Source organism: Leguminivora glycinivorella, chromosome 20, assembly GCF_023078275.1.
Source record: "Leguminivora glycinivorella isolate SPB_JAAS2020 chromosome 20, LegGlyc_1.1, whole genome shotgun sequence".
In the NCBI taxonomy this organism is placed as follows: Eukaryota; Metazoa; Arthropoda; class Insecta; order Lepidoptera; family Tortricidae; genus Leguminivora; species Leguminivora glycinivorella.
Genome location: NC_062990.1, coordinates 4,333,109 through 4,355,553, shown reverse-complemented (window position 1 = coordinate 4,355,553; position 22,445 = coordinate 4,333,109). Strand labels below are relative to the sequence as shown.

The following is a 22,445-nucleotide window of genomic DNA, read 5'->3' as shown; positions in this document are numbered from 1 at the left end:
CTCTGTTTTGCCGTGAAAGACGGACAAACAGACAGTAAAATCAGATATCATATTTAATCAGAAAAGTATATTTAATCAGAAAAGTTTATTTATTGATCACTGCGATGCTAGTATGATAGGTAAAACCAATTTATTGAACCTGGTTCACCAAAATATCCAAGGATTCACTTGTAAGGAACTTGAAATTGATTTGTATTTGCAGTCGTCGAATATTGACATACTCTGTATTACTGAGCACTGGCTTAAAGAACATGAATTTATGTTTAATTTTAAGAATCATAGTATAATTAGTTCTTTTTTTAGGAAATCTAGTAACCGTGGCGGGTCATTAATAATGGTTAAGCATAACTTAAAAAGTAAAGAGCGCAGAGACATTGTTGACATGTCTGTAGAACGCCATATTGAACTTTCTTGTGTTGAGATGGACCAATTTATCATTATATGCGTGTACAGGCCCCCTTCGGCGGACTATAATGTATTTGAATCAGTAATAGATGACGTACTTAGTAGTGTTTTTAGAACCCAAAAAAGTATAATTGTGTGTGGCGATTTTAATGTCAACATACTTGAACATTCGCCATTATGTGGAAGGTTATTAAACACCTTCAAATCCTTTAACTTGGTTAACTTATTCTGCGAACCCACTCGAATCACAGCAACCAGTGCTACATGTATAGATAACATTTTTAGTAACAAGGATGCGATTAGTAAATCTGTTATTAACAACCTAAGTTCTGATCACTGTGGTCTAAAAGCTTCTTTCAATGAGAAAACAGAAGAAATTCCGCAAGATACTTTATGTAGGCCAATCTCTCAAAGGCTCCTAGATTTATTTAATCGTAATGTTACCAAACGATTATGTTGTCTTTCATGTACGCAAGAAAACCCCAATTGTTTGAGTTCTGATTTATTTAACTGCATTAAAAATGAATTTGATGTCTGTTTCACTAAAAAGAAAGTAAAAAGCAGGACCAAGACTAAATTTAGCGACTGGGCTACGCCGGATATTCATAAGACAAGACGCCAACTCTACGACTTATACGATTTAAAAGCCACTGATAAAAGGCCGGAATTTCTGGAGCATGTTCGGAATTTTTCAAAATCTTTTAAGATGATGTGTGTCGCCGCGAAAGCTAATCACTTGTCTAAAAAGATCCTAAATTCTAGTGATAAGGTTAAAACTGCCTGGCAGGTGATCGGCAATGAAACTGGGAAACGTAAAATGAAGGATCCGCACTACAAGCTACGAATTGGTGACGCTTTAGTAAGTTCCGACCGTGAAGTGGCAGATCATTTTGAGCAGTTTTTCTCGAATATACCGGTAGAAACAACAAAGTCTCTTAATTCGTCGCCAGATGTCGCTGAAGAAATTTTGAAGAGAAATGTAGCGGAATGTACAGAATTCTTCAAATTTTCGTATATCACTCCGAACATAGTTCTTAAGACTTTTAGATCACTGAATTTAAAGAAAACTGAAGATCTATGGGGCCTGTCAGTCAAAGTTTTGCATTCCATTATTGAATCTATTGCACCATATTTAGCTGAGATTTTCAACAGATGCATTGATGTTGGCACTTTTCCAGATATTATGAAACATAGCAAAATTATCCCGTTGTTTAAATCAGGAACGAAGACAGATCCTACGAACTTTAGGCCGATTTCAATACTACCTGCATTAAGCAAAGTGTTTGAGAAACTTATTTTAAATCAACTGCTGTCGCATTTCAACAGAAATAAACTGCTTGATAGCAATCAATTTGGTTTTACCAAAGGTCGATCAACCACTGACGCTGGTGCGGTACTCCTAAAGCACATCTTTGACGCTTGGGAAAAAGCTCAAGATGCTGTTGGAATTTTCTGTGATCTGTCCAAGGCATTTGATTGCGTAGATCACGAAGATTTAAAACGAAAATTAAGCCACTACGGGATAAAAGCCGGTGCCCTCGACTTAGTCTCATCATATCTGTCGGATAGGACTCAGAGAGTAGTTATTAATGGAACTCATTCGGCGGGGTCCCCGGTAGCCCTCGGAGTGCCTCAAGGTTCAATTCTTGGTCCCTTCCTCTTTTTAGTATATATTAATGACCTACCCACTCTTGTTAAAGGCAGACATGATATAGTGTTATTTGCGGATGACACTTCTCTTATATTCAAAGTGGACAGGAAGGAAAATAGCTTCGACAGTATTAATGATGCCCTATCAACTATAGTTAACTGGTTTACGGCAAACAATCTACTTTTGAACGCCAAGAAAACCAAATGCATCAAGTTTGCGTTACCTAACGTCAAGCAGATAAATAACAGCAAAATCCAAATAAAAGGTGATACGCTGGAGTTTGAAGACCAAACTGTTTTCCTGGGAGTCACTTTAGACTCAAAACTGCAATGGCACGCACATATTGCTACTTTAGCTAATGTTCGCGAGCACAGCGCCATCTAGCGAACCTCCCAAGAAGAGGACGAGTTCCACACACGGCCGCGCGGGGGCGCGGCGACAGCCTCTCCCACTTTACCATCCTCTACGACACGGCACACAAGCCGCTCTCGCGATTTTTGCAATTTTATATAGAATCGCCATACATATCAAATAATTGTTAAAATTCATTTAATTAAGTAAAATAAAATCAATTATAAAATCAAAAATAAAGAAGAAATCATTGAAGAGTACCTGCCTGCTGTTCCTGCGATACCTATTAGTCGCCAACGCCCCAACATTTGGACCTACGAGCCGGAAGCCATCGACCAGCGCCAGGATCAGCACAGCAAGAAACGGTCAGGTCATCCATTCCTCATCTTCTTCCCTTCATTCGGCATTGTGCTAAAACCGTGTCCATTTTGTAACCTTCCAGTTCGACACCGCGTGGCGCGCATGGCCGCCATTACGTGCCAGTAGCGAGTTTCGGGATTAAACTGTAAGTGCTTTACATTCTTTCACACACACACCATGGCTACTCCTAAAACATCAGTTACTCCAATTTCTTTAACCGTGGATTTGAACGATGCGCGAGTCTTAACGCAAAGACGTGGCACACTCAAAGGTAAACTCACGTTGTTCGCTAAATATGTCTCTACGCTTAATAAGGCTACTTTAACGAATATTCAAAAACTCGAGTTACAATTACGCATAAATAACGCCGCGAGTTATTATCAAGATTTCGATGTCGTTCAAACTAGATTAGAGGACTTAGCAGAGTCGAGTGCTGACCTTCCTAAGCATCTAGAATACCGCGAAGAGTTCGAGACGCAATATTATCAGACAGTGGCCGCAGCGACCGAATTAGCTGACGTCGGCAACAGCCCCGCTGTTGCTAACGGCAGCGCCGCTGCCCCTGCCAGCACAGATACCGTGGGATATAAGGTTAAATTACCTACGATAGCGCTCCCTACCTTCGACGGTTCGTACGAGCATTGGTTAGGTTTTAGGGACACGTATACTTCTCTAATACACGATTCTAAGGACCTAGGTGCCATACAAAAGTTCCATTACCTACGCGCAGCATTAACCGGTACCGCGTTGCAAGTTATCAAGTCCTTAGAGTTCTCCGCAGAGAACTATACGATCGCGTGGGAGCTTCTCGAAAATCGTTTCAATAACCATAGGTTACTCACACACAATTACGTAAAGTCACTATTTAACACGCAATCATTAAATAAAGAATCTGCTACACAGATTAGAAAGCTGATTGACTCTGTGCTACGTTCCCTTCGTGCCCTGAAGACCCTAGGTGAGCCTACGGACTCCTGGGACACGCTAGTTATTTATTTAATTGTCACAAAGCTAGACGCGGCTACGGAACGCGAGTGGGAGGAACACAAGGGCTCAGTCAACTTTAATAGGCATGATTCTACCACTCAAATTAAACTAACTGATTTGATAACTTTTTTACAAAACCGTGCAGATATGTTGGAGTCTATTGCTGCCAATCATTCTAAAAACACGCACACAAACACGCATGAAAATAAAAAGTCATCAAATCAGTCACAATCACAATCACACGCAACACATAGCTATGCTTCTAGCTCAACTATTTCACACACAAACAAATCCAGTTCCAAACGCACTTTGCCTCGCACATTTGTCAAATGTGCAACGCTAATCATCCGCTTTATTCGTGCAATAGCTTTCTTGATTTAACTGTTCCTGACAGAATTAAATTAATTGAAGATAAGAAATTATGTCACAATTGTCTTCGCGTTGGTCACACAGTTGACAACTGCTTTTATGGCCCGTGTAGGATCTGCCAGAAAAAACATAATAGCTTGATTCATAGCCTGAGTAGTGACAGTGACCGCGCATCAACACCGGCTGGCGATGTAAACAACAAGCCATCGGTGAGCGCTGTCCCCGCCACCTCAACACATCACACACTCACACTTAATTCGCACACACACTCACCGCCATTGAGACCGACGCTGTTATGTACTGCATTGGCAGATGTTGTTGATAGCAACAACAAGTTACATAGGGCTAGGGTATTTCTCGATAATGGCTCAGAGCACAGTTATGTCGCGCAATCTTTTATAGATAAAATAAACACGCCTTTGGTACAGTCCACTTATAATATTTCCGGGTTAGGTAAATTAGTCACGCAAACCACGCAATCGTGCGAACTTAACCTGCAGTCGATCACAGGTGACTACCATACACGCATTAATTGTATGGTACTCCCTACTTTAACGGAACCGCTGCCGTCAGCAGCAATTAGCACGCATTCCATTCGCATTCCAGACAATATTCATCTCTCGGACCCTAATTATTTCAAATCGTCAGATATTGATATATTGTTAGGCGGTGATTATTTCTGGGGCTTGTTAAATAAGGATCGCATCCCTCTCGCAGAAGGGCCTTATTTACAAGATACTAAACTTGGTTGGATCGTCGCGGGTCCACTAAATAATACACGCAATAAAATTAATAAGACTACTTGTCATTTCACGCAAACTTTAGACACGCAATTAAAACAGTTTTGGGAGCTCGAGGAGGTGCCTAAGATAGGAGACGGACTGACAGACGACGAACGCGCCTGCGAACAGCTGTTCGTTTCAACCACGCAACGCGATAAGGATGGTCGTTTTCTGGTACGTTTACCCTTAAAGGAATCAGCTGACGCGCTCGGCGATACCTACGATATCGCTAGGAGTAGGTTTTTATCATTAGAACGCAAATTCGAGCGACTCCCAGAATACAAAAAGATGTACTGTGATAACATGCGTGAGTACATTGAGCTAGGGCACATGTCACTCATACACACATACACTAAGCCTTACTGCTTTCTGATACACCACGCTGTTTTTAAGGACAGTCTCACTACACGATTGAGAGTTGTTTACAACTGCTCAATGCCTACTAGTTCAGGTAAATCCTTGAACGATTTACTGCTAGTCGGCGCAACCATACAAAACGACATTTTTTCTATATTGCTGCGATTTCGTGAACATAAATACGTAGCCTGCGCAGATGTAGAAAAAATGTACAGGCAAGTCCTTATTCAACCTGACCAACGGAACCTTCAACTAATTTTGTGGCGAGAGAACCCTTCCGAGCCGCTAAATATTTACCAGCTTAATACGGTAACTTTCGGTACGTCGTCGGGGGCATTTTTAGCCATCCGCTGTCTCAATCAGCTGGCAAAAGAATGTGCTGACGAAGAGGTCTCTCGCACTATATTAGAGGACTGTTACGTAGATGACCTAATTACGGGAAATAATGATAAACACGCCTTAATTGATATCTGTGAAAAGGTCACCGACGTACTCCAGTCAGGCCGTTTCCCGCTGCGAAAATGGGTGTTTAATTTTGACGTTTCGCAATTTTCCTCGTCTAAAATAACGTCACGCGAATTATGTTTGGGCGATAACTGTCAAAGTAAAACACTCGGTTTAGGATGGACTAACAACACTGACGAGTTTCATTACACGGCAAAGATACAACAGGATAATGCTAATGATCCGATAACAAAACGCAAAATATTATCTGTTATATCACAAATGTATGACCCTCTCGGGCTACTTTCGCCAGCCATAATTATTGCCAAAATACTACTTCAAAAATTGTGGCTTTGCCGTTTAGATTGGGACTCGGAAGTACCTAATGACGTCGCATCAGCTTGGCGTAAATACATACTCACACATACACAACACATACATAATGTCCGTATTCCTCGTTATGTAATGAATGCGTCTGCGCATAGCACACAGCTGCACTTTTTTTGCGATGCAAGTCAAGCGGCCTACGGGACTTGTGCATATGTGCGTACGCTTTCGGGAGATAATAACGAGGTAATAACAGTACATCTGTTGTGTGCGAAGAGTAAGGTCGCGCCCTTAAAATCTGTTAGTATAGCTAAACTTGAATTACTAGGCGCGTTGTTAGCCGCTAGATTATACTCAAAGGTAATTAAATCGCTTAAAGTGAAGTTTGATTCTGTTTACTTTTGGTGTGATAGTACAATCGTGCTTGGGTGGATTCGTATGTCCCCCACACACTCAAAACATTCGTTCAAAACAGGGTGTCGGAGATAAACGAGTTAACCGGGAGTGCACAGTGGTTACATGTAAGTAGCAAAAATAACGCAGCTGATTTAGTTAGCCGCGGCCTTGAACTGGACGCGCTTATCAGTAGCTCGTTCTGGTTTAATGGACCGCCCTTTTTGCGTGAAACAGAATCGAACTGGTTACCTAGCACTTTGTCGCGCACTTCTGAAATAATACCGGCCGATTTACCTGAATTAAAAACACACACAATTAGTATGGCAAGCCAAATTGATACCGATGCATTCCAATTCGACAAGTTTTCATCTTTTAACCGCTTAAGGCGCGCGGGTGCCTATGTTTTAAGATTTATAAATAACACACGCATTAAAAATAAATTAAATCGTAAAACTGGCCCGCTGACTGTTGACGAATTGGATGCATCGATGCAACATCTGGCGCGCCTTTCGCAAATAAAATCTTTTCCAGTGGAGTACGATAAGATAATAAACAATATACCTATTAAACACGCGCGCGGAATAAATAAATTAAATATTTTTCTAGGCGCCGATAAATTGATAAGGGTCGGTGGTCGTATTAGTAACGCATCTCATTTTACATACGACAAAAAACATCCGATTTTGATTTGTTCGAAACATCGTTTCACACAACTTTTGTTTCAGAGTGAACATATACGCTTACTGCATGCTCCGCCTAGTCTCCTGTTGTCTACTGTCAAAGACTGCTGGTGGCCGCTCGGAGGCACTAATTTAGCCAAGCGAGTGGTACGCACCTGTGTGACCTGCATTCGCATGAAGGCACAGACGTTCGCGCCTATTATGGGTAACTTACCTTCGCTACGTTTAGACCCAGGGTTCGCCTTTATGAGTTGCGGAGTAGACTACGCGGGACCAGTATATGTACTTAACCGTAGGGGCAGGGGTGCTAAACCTCAGAAGGCATACATCTGTCTGATGGTTTGCTTCACGACGCGCGCGGTTTATCTAGACTTAGTCACAAATCTTAGTACTGAAGGATACCTACTCGCACTTAAACGCTTTATTTCGCGCCGCGGTAAGCCTAACGTCATATATTCGGACAATGGCCGCAACTTTGTAGGGGCAATGAAAGAACTTTCATCGTTCCTTCAAGGTCACTCTGATAATATCATTGAGTGTGCCTCTAATGAAAATATTAATTTACATTTCAACCCCCCATATGCTCCCCATATGTCTGGATTGTGTGAAAGAGCTGTACAGTCTTGCAAATATCACCTGAAACGCGTTATAGGTAACGCGAATTTAACGTTCGAGGAATTTAGCACGGTTTTGGCACAGGCGGAGGCCCTGCTAAATTCCCGACCCATGCATCCTCTTTCCACAGATCCTAACGACCTCTCCGCATTAACTCCAGCTCATTTCCTTATTGGCCGACCGCTGACAGCACCCCCCTGCAAGGACCTGACGGCAGAAACGGGCCGGCTCCCACGCTACGAGATGCTGGAGAAAATGCGACAACACTTTTGGCAGCGATGGTCGAAACAATATATTTCTGAGCTGCAGACCAGAACTAAATGGCAGACGCAAGGCCAGGACATTGTTCTAAACGCTTTAGTTCTGGTGAAAGAAGATAATCTACCACCCCTCAAATGGCGTTTGGGCCGGGTGGTAGCTTTGTTCACAGGCAACGACGGAGTGTCTCGCGTCGCTGACGTAAAAACAGCGAACGGGACCATACGAAGGGCTTTCACCAAACTTTGCCCTCTCTTGATGCCGCCAGAGGGCGACACTGCGCCTACCTCATCCGCATCACCACTACCACATTGAAAGCGGGTGCTTTCAAGGCCGGGGGCATGTTCGCGAGCACAGCGCCATCTAGCGAACCTCCCAAGAAGAGGACGAGTTCCACACACGGCCGCGCGGGGGCGCGGCGACAGCCTCTCCCACTTTACCATCCTCTACGACACGGCACACAAGCCGCTCTCGCGATTTTTGCAATTTTATATAGAATCGCCATACATATCAAATAATTGTTAAAATTCATTTAATTAAGTAAAATAAAATCAATTATAAAATCAAAAATAAAGAAGAAATCATTGAAGAGTACCTGCCTGCTGTTCCTGCGATACCTATTAGTCGCCAACGCCCCAACAGCTAACAAACTTAGTTCAGCTGCCTACGCAGTAAGGAGAATCAGACAGCTAACAAACGTAGAGACGGCCAGGCTGGTATACTTTGGTTACTTCCATAGTGTTATGTCGTATGGAATTCTGTTATGGGGTAAAGCCGCAGATATTCAGACGATATTTGTGCTGCAAAAGCGAGCTGTACGTTCCATATATGGACTGGGCGCTCGAGCTTCCCTAAGAGAGAAATTCAAAGAGGTGAACATTCTTACCGTTGCCTCTCAGTACATACTTGAGAATATTATGTATGCTAGGAAAAACATCCATGAATACAAGCTTAACAGTGATATCCATAACTATAACACTAGAAACAAACATAAACTTGCCGTGCCCTTCCACCGTCTCCGTAAGGTTAGTACGTCTTTCGTTGGGAACTGTACACGTTTTTATAACAAAATCCCCATTGATGTAGTGAACTTGCCACTCGGCAAATTTAAGTCACATGTTAAGCGCTGTTTGCTAGGTAAAGCTTACTATACGGTAAATGATTTTATAAATGATAAAAATGCCTTTAAGCCAGTAGCTTGATTATGGTAGCAGAAGTTTGTAATACAACCGTACTAGTATCCAGTAAAAATGACACAGCGTAATTTTTCTCATGTAATTGTATTGTATCATTAGTTATGTTAGTAGGACGCTTAGAGACCTTATACACCTCTAAGATTTTTGTTTTCATTATATAGCGTAGTTATATAAAATTTATTTAAAGTATGATAGTACACTGACCCTTAGAGACCTTTACATCTCTAAGTCACGTTGAGCATGTAATTAGTTATGTATAGCTATACTAGGCATTGTTGCCCTCTTTAATGTCACCTACAAGCTTAATGTCGTGTTTCACTGTGTCGATTTTTCTTTTGTCAATTTGCTGTTAGCTTGAACATGTCATGCTCGCTTAAAAGTCTTTGCTTACGGTGGCGTGTTGATCGGGTCGCCACCTTCCCGAATGGAGGTTGAGGGAGGCGATGGCTGAGATACGCGTCATACTCGTGAACGGGTGCTGTTTGTGGAGACTGGTCTGTTCAAGCTTACCTGGGCCACATGTTTTGTTAGATTATTTAACTTTACTTTTGAGCGGATTGCGAGACACTACATTCGGTTCTTGTAAGAATTAAACTTAAGTAAGTAATGTCTTAAGGATGACACTAGAGACCATCACGTTGTCGTTTAATTTAGTTAATTTTAGCTTTTGGACACTTAGAGACTTTATACATCTCTGAGATTTTGATTATATTTTATTTTAAAATAGACTCCTTACTTTAATGACCTTGTTGTCGTTTGATTAAGTTAATGTTAGTTTTTTGGACACTTAGAGACCTTATACATCTCTGAGATTTTGATTATATTTTTAAACTTAATTTGTAACCTTGATTGGCCCTTATTTGTAAACTTGATTTGTTCTTTAATGATTGACAACTAGAGACTTGTACATCTCTTGAAATGTGTAATTTAGCTGTTCATTTTCTGTATTTTTTATTTGTTTTTGTATTATTTGACAAAGGTTTTTACTTTTAAATATTTTAATTTTATAAAATTTGACTCTTGGAGACGCTATACATCTCCATGGATTATTTGATTAAGTATAATATTTTTACTTGTAATATTCAGTCTTTTACAACTATTGAAGTATTATAGATTTCTTTTATCTTTGTATCTGTTTGCACTTTCTTTATGTATTGATTATAGTTAGTAATAATATGACATTTAGAGACTTTATACATCTCTAATTCTATATCAGTGTATAGCTACTTTGCTTATGATTAATATTTTTAGTTAATATTTCTATTAATTTCATTTGTTTAACTTTAATGAATACTCTGTAATGTTGACATGTAAAAGTGCCCCCGTGGCCTATTTGCTGAATAAATGATTTTGTATTTTGTATTTTGTATAGATACGCTTAGGCAGTTTTAAGGGGAAAATGAGATTACAGAAAAAATACGCAATTCGTTGTTAACTCAGCGAGGTGTAGGTAACTCTTCGTCTTTTTAATAATATGGAAGTAGGAGCTCAAATATAAACAAAAGTAAACTCCACCGAAATTCGTGTGCAAACATAGCTCGATTTGTGTAGAAGAATGGCCTTTCATAATACGAATTTAATTATACAATTCTGTAAAAAAAAAAACATAATGTTTCTCATAAATTGAGACCTACTGGCTTATACAATATAGCCCAAATAATTGAAAGAATCGCCGTCAATTTTCAAATTACGATTTACGAGTGACAAACAAAATTTCCCTCAAAAATTGTGAAATTGAACTATGTTGATTGGTGTAACCTGCAACTAGTTTCTAACTTCTTCTTCTTCTTCTTCTAGGTTAGGGGCTTTGTAAGGCTTCAGGGCGCCTTATGTATCACTGCGACCATTTCTGATCTATTGTGATCGCCACCTACTACAACTCTCGATCAAGTCTAACTACTATGCTGAGCTTTTAATTTCGTATATTATATGAGCGAAATCCCACTGCTTTTAGTATGATGATTGATAGTTGGTAAATATTATTTTAAGAGTAAACTTTTTAGCATGTCATCACTGTATATTCAAATTAATTATTTCCAACTTGACTTTGTTTATGTTACTGAGATGGGCTTTAGGTTGTTTTTATTTATGTCAAGATTAATATATGATTTTTTCTTATACACCTTATACTTAAATGTTAACCGATCTTAGTAATGCCAATGCTATTAAATAATGACTCAAAATATCAAAAGAAAATCGTTTTAAGGACATTGTGCAAATGTGCAGCCACCTAGAGGTTGACATATTATTTGTCAACTTTCGGTGTTTTTGCTAGAGGCCGAGATTTCTCAAGAATACAGTCTTAATAAATAAATAAACAAATAAATAAATATAGGACAATCTTACACAGATTGACTGAGGCCCACGGTAAGCTAAGGAACAAAAATCTGAGCTCATCACACAAATACATGACCTTACCGGGATTCGAACCCGGGACCGCGGCGTAGCAACGGAAAACGGAAAACATCTTTTCAGAATCTTCACTGTCTTAAGGATGAAGCAAGTAATCCAACCTTTAACCGGCTCATCTAGAAAGGCTGATAAGGCTCTAATGAAGTAATAAGTGGCGGCCCGTAAAGGGAAGTTATTGACCTATAAAGGCGCTAGACCCTTAACTTTACGAGTTGGTATATAAATCTGGAAGATATTCGTCCGTTTATGAGAACCTGTTGATTGTGCAGTTTCGTACATACGAGTACATACATATATGCACAGTTCAGTTCATAAACCTTCAAACCACCAAACCCACAAACATTCCAAATCCATACTAATATTAAATGGGAATTCACGGCAAAACGGAGCGACGAATTGATGTGATTTTTTAAGTGGAGATAGTTGAAGGGACGGAGAGTGACATAGGAAACAAATTTTTGTCTCTTTCTAACCCTCCACTTCCCTAAAACGGGGAGTGGAAGTTTGTATGGAGCATTCCGGAATTTTCGAATGTAAAGCGAACGAAGCCGCGGGCAAAAGCTTAGTATTTGTATACATGAAACTGTTTGTGAAGTAGACTTTACCTACTGATATCCCGCCTTTTAGTTGTCATCTACCCATTGAGAGTATTAAGATGACAATGTCAATAGCAAACCCTTAGCGAGGGTACACTGAGAAAAAATACAACCAGTTTTCATGTTCGTTCAACAACTTTTTTGGTTAAAATAGCGCCTACGTGCTCTTTGGTTCAAACAACAAGCTACTTGTCATTTGAATCGGCAATATATTTGAATCAAAAAGTCGATTTTATAAAAACAACCTGACACATATTGTTTTAAACATACGTTTGGCTGATTCAAACGGATAAACCGCAACAAGTCGAACTTGTTAAATTCACAATGCAAATTTCTGTCAGTGTACACTTTACTTGTGATGGCTCAGCGACCCGAAGTGGATCTTGGCCCCCGACACTAGATTCCGCCATTTGCTTCTAACTATCCTGTGCGATCTGATGCCAATCGGTCACTTGAAGGTCACACAAGTCTTTCTGGACTTCATCGATCCATCGGTACTCGGGCCTTCCGACCGGCCGTTTTTCAGTAGATCGCCATTCGCCGTACAGCTTTAGATTGTCTTTAAGAAAAGTAACTTCCATGACGTTACAAGTAACCGTTGTCAAAAACGTAACGGGAAAACGAACCACAGAAAATGCAATAGATCTTTGCGGGATACCCCCATTTGCCAGAATTTCATTTGCCATAATTTTATTTGCCACCCTATTCAACAATCATAATATTGTTTCTCATAACATCTTATGCCATAATCATTGTTTACTATATTAATCAAGTGCCAGAAACTTTGTTTCCCATGAAGTCAGTTTCCATAATGTCATTTGTCAGAATCATCGAAATCAGTAATTACCACATTCCATACCATCATTTGTCATCCAAATTAGCGACCAGAAAAGTCAATTTCCATAATGTGATTTGGCAGAATCATCGAAATGCGTAATTACCACAGAGACGACACTACTAGAAGTACTAGAGAATGAATCTGCTATCAGAAAGTAGGTTAGGTTAGGTTAGAACTGTGACCCCCTGGAAAATAAAACTGCTATCAGAAAGTAGGTTAGGTTAGGTTAGAACTGTGACCCCTGGAAAATAAAACTGCTTGAAAAGTAGGTTAGGTTAGGTTATAACTGTAACCCCCTGGAAAATGAAAATGCTATCAGAAAGTAGGTTAATAGGTTAGGTTAGAACTGCGACTCCCTGGATAATGAAACTGCTATCAGAAAGTAGGTTATGTTAGGTTAGAACTGTGACCCCCCTGGAAAATGAAACTGCTTGAAAAGTAGGTTAGGTTAGGTTAGAACTGTGACCCCCTGGAAAATGAAACTGCTACCAGAAAGTAGGTTAGGTAATAATATGGGCAACAATTAATATGGCAATAATTGCTTATGGCGTTTGAATATTATATTAATAGTTATTTGTTATACAAGGGGGCAAAGTTGTATTTTAACGCCGAGTGTGGAATTGAAAAACGAGCAAGTGAAAGGATTCTATAGTTGAACCACGAGCGAAGCGAGCGAACTATAGAATCCTGAACTTGCGAGTTTTTTTAACACACGAGAAGTAAAATACATTTGCACCCGAGTGTAACACAAAACTTTTCCCTTCACTATAGCGAGGAAACTACAACGCAAAAAATGCGTTTATCACTGCTTCCAGTAGTTCCACAGGTGGTAAATCATCTTTATTACTAGATTCACCTACTTTTATAAATTTTAAAGCAGTTAATTTGACTTTATTCAAGGTCAAATTACTTTACCCACTAGTGGATAAAATGCGTTTTTACCCGCTGGTATTAAAGGACAAAACACGTGTTTCCGAGCTAGTAAGGGGAAAACCATATTATTGCACTTAATATTATGGCTAACAAATAGTATGGCATTGTATGATTATGGAAGGTAATTTTCGGATAAACAACCAGGCCCCAATTTCATATAGGTGACAGGTGCGACAATTGTCACAAAATATTACATATGTAGAATTATTGGTTTCACCACGCTGACAGGTGCGACAATTGTAGAATACAATTGTCACGACTAACCATAGGGATAAATGTATCAAATTATGAATAGTAGTTGACTCAAATGGCAATAAGTAAATTTATTTAATGGATATTTTTATGTTTATTGGCTGACTATAAATATAAATGCCTTTGTTAACTTCGATAAAACTTATTTAAAACTATTCATTACCTAAATCCTCTCCCACCATTATATAAATTTCTTCGGTAACATTATTTATGTGTATCAAGTAGGCATTGGTTATGTGTTAGTATTTTGTTTCAAAAACAATATTGCAGTATGGATATAATAAGAAAGATGACTATCTTAAAATTGATTTCCGACCGCAAATTCGTGTTATTTGATAAATTTGATAACAAATTAATATCCGCAATGAAAGTTAATACTTAAATATAAAGGAATAGCTCAACGTTTGATTGAAACGGGTGTATGGCAAAGAAATAGAAATATCTAAGATATATACCTAACTTGGCACTATACTAAGTATTTAATAAGTTTGAATTATTAAGATATATAAAATTTATTTCTTATAAACGTGAATAAAAGAAGAAGAAGTAAAAACATTGACCATTAGGTACTACAATAAAAATATACAAATAACAAATTAAACAAATTAAAACTATTCTAAACTAATAGTTAAAATGCTTAACTAAACTAAAAATATTTGAATTTGGAATTCGGTGTACCTAAATACGAAGGTAACTCGTTCATTTAAAAACGCTCAAATTAATTTGAGGGTATTTGTATAAAATAATATTAATGATAGCTATTTAGGTACATATTTAGGTTATTTAGGTATGTAGTATTTTTCATGATACATAAGTTTAAAAACACAATTTAGTATAATAATATGTATTAACGCAGAGAAATCTCAAAAATATACCTAAGTACTAATAATTTTACGAAGGGGCCAATAGCGTTTACTAACAGCAACACTCTTAACTAATCATCGGTAGGCTTTATGCCCTTGTAATAAGGTACTAACATTGCTGCCGATGGTACAATGATAAAAATAAATTGAGATATCCGTAGTTTGCTACAAATCATATTTACGTAGCATTATTGAAACTTATATCGACGGCGAAGTAACAGGAACTCCTAACTAAGTACGAAAACCTAAGTATATAGGTAGGAATTACTGTCCCTATCACTAATAGTTTCACTATACCACTCGCATGGGCAGCCATTTTGAACAATGCGTATGTCAACCACAAATTACTACAATTGTCACACAATTCGACACATCTTAATCCTCCTGTCGAGATTCACCGACAATTCTACAAATATGTCGCCTAGAAATAATAATTATTGTTTCACAGCATAATTGTAATACATACAATTGTAGCAAAATGCCTGTCATGTTTCTAAGCAATTCTATAGAAAATATTTTATAAAATTGTAATTTGTCACATTGTCGCTCGACATATGTCACTGACAATTGTAGCCTTTTTGAAATAGGGGCCTGTATGTCATACAATTTTTATGGTAAACAAATCATTCGGGCAAATGAAATTCAGGCAAGTTAGATTCGGGCATATGAATATTATGTTAAATGACTGTCGGGCAAACAATAGACAACCGATCTTTGCAGCTTTCTAGTGAGACAGTGAAAAGGTGGGTGTTGATTGTTGAGTGACACATATGCCTTTATTAGCAGAGTTGAAAGGTTCAGGTGCACGTGCTAAGAAATATGACGACTTGTGTCGATATTATTAAGGCTTTGGCTTTTGAAAACGTATGGTTCTAGAGAAAATAATATTAAGATAAAAGTTCTTTGATAAATTGAAATTTATTGCGGTTTATCTGTACGGATCTTCACTGAAATATACCGGGAATTTGGGTAGCGGGTTTCTTAAGGAAGCCCGGGGCAGTTTAATAACAAACTTGGATCTAAAATTACCTTTGAGGCATCCAAGGATTATGACGGCATTTATATGTTACAATATAAGCACCGCAATTCGTTTTGCGGAGAAGCCGCCAGGCCTTCGGTCACTAGTTTTAAGCTAGCTATTAAGTTGTATGCTTAGTCTTAGTTTTAATAAGTCCATTTATGTATATTTTTCAGGTGTACTAAAATGGTAACGGAATAGTGACCGCTTACAAATGTGAGAAGTTTTGGATGATGATGATGAAATTTAAATTGGCAATGAGATTTATGAGGAGATACACTAGAACGAAATAAACGAGAATTAGGTATTTACTTAAAAACATTCAGCAATGTTTAATCGTACAGTCAACCAACTGGAACCCTGTAGAACTATGTCTGTATTGTAAGAAATCTCTTACTGCTTGTCATTTTGACATGGCTGTAGAGGGTTCCACTTCCAATAATGTAATCGATTCAATACCTAGCATAATTTAGATTTAAGACTTGCTGTACCCTGTCAGGGTCCATGTGAAACCAATATAAATATGTAACACCTAGATGTAACCATGGATGCAATAAAGAAATTATGAATTATTATGAATTCCAATTGGTTGACTGTACACTCAGACGATTACAACTTTTCAACAAGAACTAAACTAACGGACCCTCACTGTAACCCTGAAACAATCTGTTTATTCTTACAACATCCAACGGCATAGTAAAGACGTTTATGAATGACCGTTCATTCATAAGCGGCTGAACCGTATCAATGGCTGAATTTAAATTCAAGGTGAGAGCGGCACTTGGCGGATCGGTACGCGTTTGTATATTGCAGCCCTAGAACCGTTATTAGGATTAGAAAATGTCGTTTTTTTATTTTGTATCATTTTGTTTAGCAAGAAACACCTCATTTTTTATTAGACCATAATAACGGGCAAAGTGGCTGGAAAAGGGTGTTCAGATTGCATGGCACCACAGGGCGTGGTGGCGGCATGCACATTTGCACAAGTCTCGTGAGCAAGGATCCCGCGAAGCTAATACGGACGAGCCTTACTCATGTGGATATCTGTCGCCTTCAGTTTTCTTTTGATCGCCTTTTTAAAAACGACACCTACGGGATGAGATCAAACCTACCTATTCATACTAAAAAAAAAAAGATGGGGTGGTGCTATTCTTCTCAGATGCCGGCACCGCACAACACACTTTGTTTCATAATACAGATCCCGTCCGATGACAGGCTAAGAATTTCACCGCCTTTCTTCCCGTAGGTGTCGTAGAATTCGGTAGAATAGAAGTTGACAAATGGGATATGAATGTCACTGCAATATCATAATTTCCTTTTCATTCAACTCCTTAATTGATAACAATGGCACTAGAACTTGAGTTGTTTCATGCGCTCTCTTTCCTTTTTGCGAACACAGGCGTGAATTTAAGAATGTTTATACTTTATACATAGTCGGTTACTTCGGTTAGTTACTAAAAACAGCATTAAAATAATATTGTTTTTAGGTATGGAAAATTTGATAATTAGATTCAATAAATGTTGTACTTACATTTCTAGCACTAACTTATTCGTAATAGCCACTTATGAATTTATTAACGACCACTCTATTTAAACAACGAAACGATTTATCTTTCTTCCCACTTACAGATAACAAATGTTTTCCAACCGACTAGTATCCGCCTCTTCCTGGATTTGAACCAACGTCCGACATAACAGAATCACGCCTACATTATTTTTACTCCAAAATCTTTACGTTACACCCTCATTTGTTAATGGGCGGAAATCCAGAGATGTATGCTTATTGATAGCCTGATAAGTGTAACGACCTTTATTATTTTCGAGCGTCTTCACATTTCCACAGCGAGGAAATGTCGCCAGCATCCTTGGTACAATACCTCAAGGGCCTATTTTAGATATTAGCTAGCTTTTAAGTTAAGTCTTATGTAAATATCTTCATGTAAATCTTCAAATCAAGAGTGAACAGGCATCTTCTGGGCGAGCTGACTCCATCGTAGGCCATCCACGTCTTTGTCTTTGGCTAGCCTGAGGCCAAGAATAAGCCCATTTATAATAGCAATTCTCGTACTAATACATTCACGCCTTTCTTCCCAAAAAGGGGTAGGGGTTCCCACATATTCTGTACTAAACTCGCAAACGGAAAAATTGCGTAACTAGTAGGAAAGGTTACAAATTACAAGAACATGGTACCATTTGTACCGATTACGAAAGAGACTGTCGTTCAAAACAGAAAACACAGACACAAATCTAACTGTGGTGACTAAGATTTAAGAATCTTGCAAGCAAGATTTGGGGTGGTTGGATCTTGGACCACAGCTGTGGGAGGTTCGAAACCTACATAATCTGGTTCACTAATGTTTGACCAAAACAATTTTAGCAAATGTTCATTTTACTAAAAACGTTTCATCAATATAGTAATTGGCAAATACGAGTATGTTACTCCGCATATGTATCATTTTACAAAAACTTACTCTACATATGCCTTGCCTTGGGTTATAAGCCCATTGTACCATTTGTTTCAGTGTCAGTGACTCAAAACGGACATAATACAATGACACAGTTCCTTGAAGAGTTGGACAATCTAACCGCCTTCACGAAAAACATTAGGCGCTATTCGACTAGCTGTTGAAAACTTTGCTTGCGATCCTCTCTTGCCGGTGGATCCCAAATCACTGCATTGAGCTATCCAGTTCATCCGAAGTAGCCTAACCCCCTATTTCACGTCAATAAGCGCCATTTGTAGAAACCTGCCTCTGATACAATACGGCCATGGATTACAAACACATTGTACCATTTGTTCGAATGAGTCAGTAGTCAGTAGCCCAAAAAGGAGTGCAGACACAATGCATTGCTCATTGAATTGTCTAGTAGGTGTCGCAAGCGATACTGTTTTAGACTACTGTGAGTAATGTTTGATGTGTTCATTGGATTTCGATGTGGCTTATTTTCTTTTTAAAGGTATAATTGGATTGAAATTGAATTAAGTGTAACATGACTTCCGGATATTGGGGAATCTACAAAAACTGTTTTTACATATTTTTGTCTTGCTATCTTAAGTGATTCTTCGGAACTCTACTTACTTTTGACTCCTTTACCATAAAGAGTACTAAATTTATTTTTAACAAGCAGAAACGTCTGCTAACGATTCTAAACATTTTTATATTAAAGGAAAAAATGGAAAAAAATTTACGCTTCCGGCGGGACTTGAACCCGCATCATTTGCAATCCGTGCAAGGCTCTTAACCAATTGAGCTACGGAAGCCACGCCGGACATCGCAAATCTTTCCATACCTTTCCTTATGTACACACGTCTTGGGGTGACGTCTAGTGCCATCTACCGACAGACTATTACATTTTGTAACGGCACTGGAGTCTCAAGTTATATTGAGAATTCACCAGTAACAATGTGCTAACCCATACTAAATTTATTTTTATCAAGCAGAAACGTCTGCTAACGATTCTAAACATTTTTATATTAAAGGAAAAAATGGAAAAATTTACGCTTCCGGCGGGACTTGAACCCGCATCATTTGCAATCCGTGCAAGGCTCTTAACCAATTGAGCTACGGAAGCCACGCGGCTAAATTTAGTATGGGTTAGCACATTGTTACTGGTGAATTCTCAATATAACTTGAGACTCCAGTGCCGTTACAAGATGTAATAGTCTGTCGGTAGATGGCGCTAGACGTCACCCCAAGACGTGTGTACATAAGGAAAGGCATGGAAAGATTTACATGTCCGGCGTGGCTTCCGTAGCTCAATTGGTTAAGAGCCTTGCACGGATTGCAAATGATGCGGGTTCAAGTCCCGCCGGAAGCGTAAATTTTTCAATGTTTTCCTTTAATATAAAAAAAAACATAAAGAGTACTATCGTAGTGCATTTAGTTCATTGGTCTCAAAGTCTATTACAGACTATACAAGCAGTGTCAAGTGGGGCGACGTTTTTCATGTAAGCCAATACGGGAGCGACAAACACGACCACAACTCGACCAGCTTTTAGTAGTAGTAAGTAATATGCTTGTTTTGTTTATTTTATTTATGCTTCAACGTTTTGTTAGGATTTTGCAAATACATTGTCGATCATTGATGATCACATACCCCTACCTCCAAGGATGTCTGCAAAAACTGGTGACTGGTAACTTATGTGCTACCCTTAAATATCGGTTATCTTAGATCCTTACTCGATCATTAAAATATCCTCAAATACGAATAAAATGCTTCCATTTGTGAAATTAACGCCTTCCGCTTTAAGATTTTACCTACTGTCGCAAAAGTTCTTCAGAACCAAACAAATAACAACTCTGACCGACTTTGCTTCACAAATAATCGCAAAGTTCCAGAACCCTACCCATGGAAAATTTCCTAAAATAATTATAAATGACACTACGCTAAAAGGTTTGCAAATTCCACCAAATTAAGCTGATTATATTGTCAAGCACCTGAAAAACTTCCAAATCTTCCAAATAAGCGCTCAAAACTTTGGAAGGCGAGTTCAGCAAACTTCTCAAAACTTGTTTGAAGCAGTTTAGAGTAGGTAGGTACTGTATTCAAAAGGTCAAAAGTCTTTTTTGAAGTCTTTTTCTTGGACAAAATGATAATTACGCAATTTACATGCAAGTTGTATTTGAGAAAAAGCGACAAGATTTTTCAAAATGACTGAAAACAACTGTTTAAACAATTTCAAGATTTCAATAATAAGCGATTCTCCAACTCCATTCGATGTTACGTTTAGTTCAAGGTTCAATCTGTAATTGGTGCTATTTTAAACACAGCTCTCTGAAAGTTATGCTCATCTTATCTACAACGTTGCTGAATTTATTTCTAACTGCAACACTCCAACATGCATTTTGCCATATAAGGCTTACAGTAACTGACGTGACCAACGAGAAATATCACACAGTAACAACAAATTGACTGAAATAGTACCCTCGTTTATTTTATGCAAATTGTTAAAGTTGGATGGTAGCATCAACTGGATTTGCATTTGAAGAGCAACTGGGTCCTGTGGACTATTCTGTAACTGACCTAGTTTTGGGGATTTTATGTATAAACCTCACTTAGGTTTTAGGTATAATAAATACTTTAATAATTACGACCGAGTAACAGACTAACAACAGTAAGTAACAACTGATGAAGTTATATTTTAAAATTCTAATTTATATGAGAATCTACACGAGTCTCAAGACATGCCGTACGGTCTATATAATACACCAACAATACCAACATCAACTCCAATGAGAACCGACTACATCGGACCTTATCTTTACAGACCAGACAATCTGACACTTTGAAATTGAATTGAAAACACTGCTTGGTGTGAGCAACGTACAAAGTTCGATGTAAACTTAACAACTGCACCCGTTCTGTTTACCCTTCGTACTGCAAAGCGTTCTGTAAGTCATTTCTAACTTCACGCTGAACTAAAAGATAGCGTTTGCAAAGGAGTTGGGAAAGTTACTGTACAGTTTAAACGACGCGTCAAGTTTTGTCACTATCTCTCTTAGATGCAGCTGCGAAGATATTGAAATTTAATACTAACTCAACGTCAACTACATGGTCGTGAAGGCTTGACCCAAATCTAAACTCAATTTGACTATAGACAGACAACATTTGCAGAATTTGCAGAAGACATGACATGACGTTCGGATTAAACAGTTCATCCCAAGTTTGGAAATTATATTCATGTCAACTTCACCAACAAGAAAACACGACTACAGCTGCCCTCACTTTGTAGGCTTTTCTATAGTAAATTTTATAGAGGGTTAAATTATTTCCAAGTGCCAACGGTCGCCACCCCGCTAGCCTAGCTAGCTAGATGTTTGACATGCCCATTTGTGACCATCTACGCCTCTCTTCGAGCATTGCCAAAAAGTGATACATATTATATCAATTCTTAAGGTAAGAAGCCAAGCACTAAAGAAAGTGTCAAACAGCCAAGAAAAAAATTAGGAAGATTCTGGACTTATTGAAATAATTTTAGAGAGGACTAAAGTAGAAGATATCTGTGAACTCAGCAAGTCAGCAACGGCGAAAGTAGACATGATATCGCTTCATTTGGACCCTAGCAAAATGGCGTGCTATTGGATTCCAGAGATTTTGGGTCCCATCATTGGGTCCATTTTTGGTGTAAGCTGTACAAAGTTCGATGCAAACTTGACACTAACTACACGGGTTGTGCAGAATAAGGCCTGACCTAGTTCCTAACTCATCGGGCGACACTCTCTTCAAGTACTCTTTTGGATTGACTCGAGCGTTAAGTTTGAGTTGAGATTTTCGGTTTTGGTTGCTGTTTCGTTTTAATTAAGTTTTGACTAATTTAATCACAACATTTTAAGATACAGAAAGTTGAACTCAC

At 38.6% G+C, this 22,445-nt stretch overlaps 2 protein-coding genes across 2 annotated transcripts in view; one reads left to right on the top strand and one right to left on the bottom strand.

Annotated features, from left to right (window-relative positions):
- Positions 1-22,445, bottom strand: part of LOC125236964 (E3 ubiquitin-protein ligase CBL-B-B-like) — a 178,127-nt gene that overhangs the window by 37,291 nt on the left and 118,391 nt on the right. The gene's annotated exons all lie outside the window — the stretch shown is intronic.
- Positions 6,991-8,545, top strand: LOC125236965. Its single transcript, XM_048143882.1, has 2 exons — positions 6,991-7,314; positions 7,855-8,545. The coding sequence occupies exons 1-2, from the start codon at positions 7,284-7,286 to the stop codon at positions 8,295-8,297; spliced, it is 474 nt and encodes a 157-aa protein (XP_047999839.1). The 5' UTR covers positions 6,991-7,283; the 3' UTR covers positions 8,298-8,545.